Genomic DNA, 3,106 nt, shown 5'->3' with positions numbered 1-3,106 from the left:
CGTGATTATTGGTTTGTTGGTTTGTTTTTGCCTTGCCATTTATAATTCTCGACCTGGACTTCACTTTCCTATGCGTCATCTGTAAAATGGAGCCTTTGCGAAGATTTAATGATACCATGTGTGCAAAGCACAAGATGTACATTAAGCGCTCCCAAATTAAAGTTCCTATTATGGGAAGCAGAGGATTCTAGAGGGTAGGAGGAGTTCTGACTGTGGAGGCAGAAGAACCCAGAGCTGGTGGGGAAAGCAATCGTGGCTGTGATATCCCCAGGGCCAGTAAATGCATCCTATCAGCCCGGTCTTCCTCGCAGAGGCCTCAGCATTAGCCCGACCCCCTAACTTGCTGGAACCACCAACCGACTTCCCAAAGCCTGCCTTTGGGGTCGCCCTCCGTGCAGCGCGGGTCCGAGAGCGAACTACATTTCCCGGCGTGCACCTCGGGTTGAGGCCCCAAGGGACCGTCCAGCAGCAGGGACCGCGTCCCGTCACGATAGAGGCTCCGGGCAGTAACCATCCGCGCAGCTTATACTTTTAGCTTTGCGAAGAGCGTCAGTCACAGTCAACCCCACCTTGGGCCACGGCCTCCTCAGGGTCGGGAGGAGCGTTGGCCCCCTCCTCCTTACCTCCAGAGGTCACTGCCTCAGCTTTATTCCCCCGAGAGGATTCCTTCCGCCCCGCAGCGTCCCCACTGCGACCGGAGGCTGGCAACGAGGCTCTGGGGGTTGGGGGACTGGGACGAGCCTCGAGGCCGCGCAGCCGGGACTACAACTCCCAGGCGGCACCGCGGCGGCGGCGGCGGCGGCGGCGGCGGCGGCGGCGGCCGCGAGCACGTCACTTGGGCACCGCCGGCGGCCCCGGGAAGCTGCGCGGGCGGGGGTAGGGGCTGCGGCCGAGCCGGAGGCCGGTGCAGAGGATGGGGGCCGCCTGGCAGCCCCGCCCGTGAGGAGGCCGAGGGGCGCGCCACCCCCGCCCCGCCCGGTGGTCGTGTATCGGGATGAGGAGCCGGGGGCCGCCGGTGGAGCTGCGCGGGGTGAGAGGCGCGGGGAAGGGGGCTGCCTGCTGCCCTAGCCCTCGTCCCCCACCGGCGGGCCCCGGCAAGAATTCGGGAGCCAGGCGGCCAGGCTTTCTTAGTGCTCTGACATTTGGGGGGAACAGGTGAACCCGCCCGCCTACCCCTAACCCGCCCCGCCTGGACAGCTGAATCAGAGCGGACGACCCTGCCCTTTTAACGCTCCTGCTCCTGCGGAGGGCCCCCCAGCCATGGCCCTCAACAGTCCCCTAGAACCCACAGGGACTGCCCCCCATCCTGGCCGCCGGAGCCAGCCCTGTGCATCCCGCGGGCAGCCAGTGTGAAGCCGCCTCCTGCAGCCCCCGGCCCCTCCCCCATGGAGGAGGAGGAGGGGGGCGCGGCTGCCAAGGAGTGGGGCACGGCCCCCGCGGGGCCCGTCTGGACCGCGGTGTTCGACTACGAGGCGGCAGGCGAGGAGGAGCTGACCCTGCGGAGGGGCGACCGCGTCCAGGTGCTTTCCCAGGACTGTGCCGTGTCGGGCGACGAGGGCTGGTGGACCGGGCAGCTACCCAGCGGCCGTGTGGGCGTCTTCCCCAGCAACTACGTGGCCCCTGGCGCCCCTGCCACGCCTGTGGGCCTCAGGCTGCCCCAGGAGATCCCCTTCCACGAGCTGCAGCTAGAGGAGATCATCGGTGTAGGGGGCTTTGGCAAGGTCTATCGGGCCCTGTGGCGTGGCGAGGAGGTAGCCGTCAAGGCTGCCCGGCTGGACCCTGAGCGGGACCCGGCGGTGACAGCAGAGCAGGTGCACCAGGAGGCAAGGCTCTTCGGAGCCCTGGAGCACCCCAACATCATTGCCCTCAGGGGCGCCTGCCTCAGCCCCCCGCACCTCTGCCTGGTGATGGAGTATGCCAGGGGAGGCGCACTGAGCAGGGTGCTGGCCGGTCGCCGGGTGCCCCCTCACGTGCTGGTCAACTGGGCTGTGCAGGTGGCCCGAGGCATGAACTACCTACACAATGATGCCCCTGTGCCCATCATCCACCGGGACCTCAAGTCCATCAACAGTAAGTGGTGTCCTTCCCCCTAAAACTTGCTGCCACAGAACCATGTGAGGCCAAGCCTAGATGGTGGGAAATGGGGACACCAGAAAACCCTGCCTGGGGCAGGAAGGGGCAGCACTATACCTTTAGGGAGGCCTTGCCTCATTAAGGGAGGAAAGGGTGGCCCAGAAAGGCGGAAGGACTACCTGCCTCCCAGGCTAGAGTCACAGTAGCTCAATAAATGCGTCAGTATGAACACTGTGACAGGCCCTGTGTTCCCAGCATGAACAGGACAGATGCAATGCCTGCCTTCATGATGTTTCTTGTCCAGCCAGCATGCCAGAGTCACACCAGGCAGAGACAGAACTCGGCCTGTAGTGAGAGTTTCTCAGCCTCGGCGGGGTGGTCATAGAGGGCTGTCCTGTGTTTAGCTTGTTTAGCAGCATCCTTGGCCTCTACCCACTAGATGCCATTAGCATTCCCTGCCCCCTCTCCTCCAGCTATGATAAGGAAAACTGTCTCCAGACATTGCCAAATGTCCCCTGAAGGGCAAAATTGCCCCCAGTTGAGAACCACTTCCTGGAGTCCTAAGCCTCTGCCCCAGCTGGCGGAGGCAAACTAGAGAAGATGAAGGAGGAGGAAAAGGGCCATATTTTACAAAAAGCTTCCAAGCTGCCAGGCCTATCACAGATTCTCAAAAGTCGATTGATTGTTGAATGAGGACTGAGGCCAGGTAGAGGGAAGGTTCCCCAGGACCCACACCTAGATCAAAGAGCATCTCATGCCGTCAACGAATATTAATCGAGCACCTAGTGAATAGGAACCAAACAGGGACCAGGATGGCCATGCCCTACTGATACAAACTAGAGATTTCATTCATTCCCTAGATATTTCTGGAGCGCCCATTGTATGTCCTGGGTCCTTAAGAATATAGCAAGGGAAATCCCACTTTCCTGGCTCTCTTATCCTTCCTCTGCCCCATCTCATAAATCCGTGCATTTCCGCATTTATTTATTCTTTCATTTGGTATTTACTGGGCCAGATCATGTGCTAAGCTAGA

The 3,106-nt window shown here is 61.2% G+C and overlaps 1 protein-coding gene across 1 annotated transcript in view; it reads left to right on the top strand.

The window, feature by feature from the left end:
- The first annotated feature begins 810 nt into the window (after positions 1 to 810).
- The window catches only part of MAP3K10 (mitogen-activated protein kinase kinase kinase 10), a 15,870-nt gene continuing 13,574 nt past the window's right edge, over positions 811 to 3,106 (top strand). Inside the window, 1 exon segment of the mRNA XM_011372320.2 lies at positions 811 to 2,070. Coding sequence (XP_011370622.1) covers positions 1,386 to 2,070 — 685 coding nt within the window. The 5' untranslated portion in view covers positions 811 to 1,385.

The sequence above is a fragment of the Pteropus vampyrus genome, unplaced genomic scaffold (assembly GCF_000151845.1).
Source record: "Pteropus vampyrus isolate Shadow unplaced genomic scaffold, Pvam_2.0 Scaffold203, whole genome shotgun sequence".
NCBI lineage: Eukaryota > Metazoa > Chordata > Mammalia > Chiroptera > Pteropodidae > Pteropus > Pteropus vampyrus.
The sequence above is the reverse complement of the archived record's forward strand: the minus strand, read 5'-3'. Positions and strand labels throughout refer to the sequence as shown.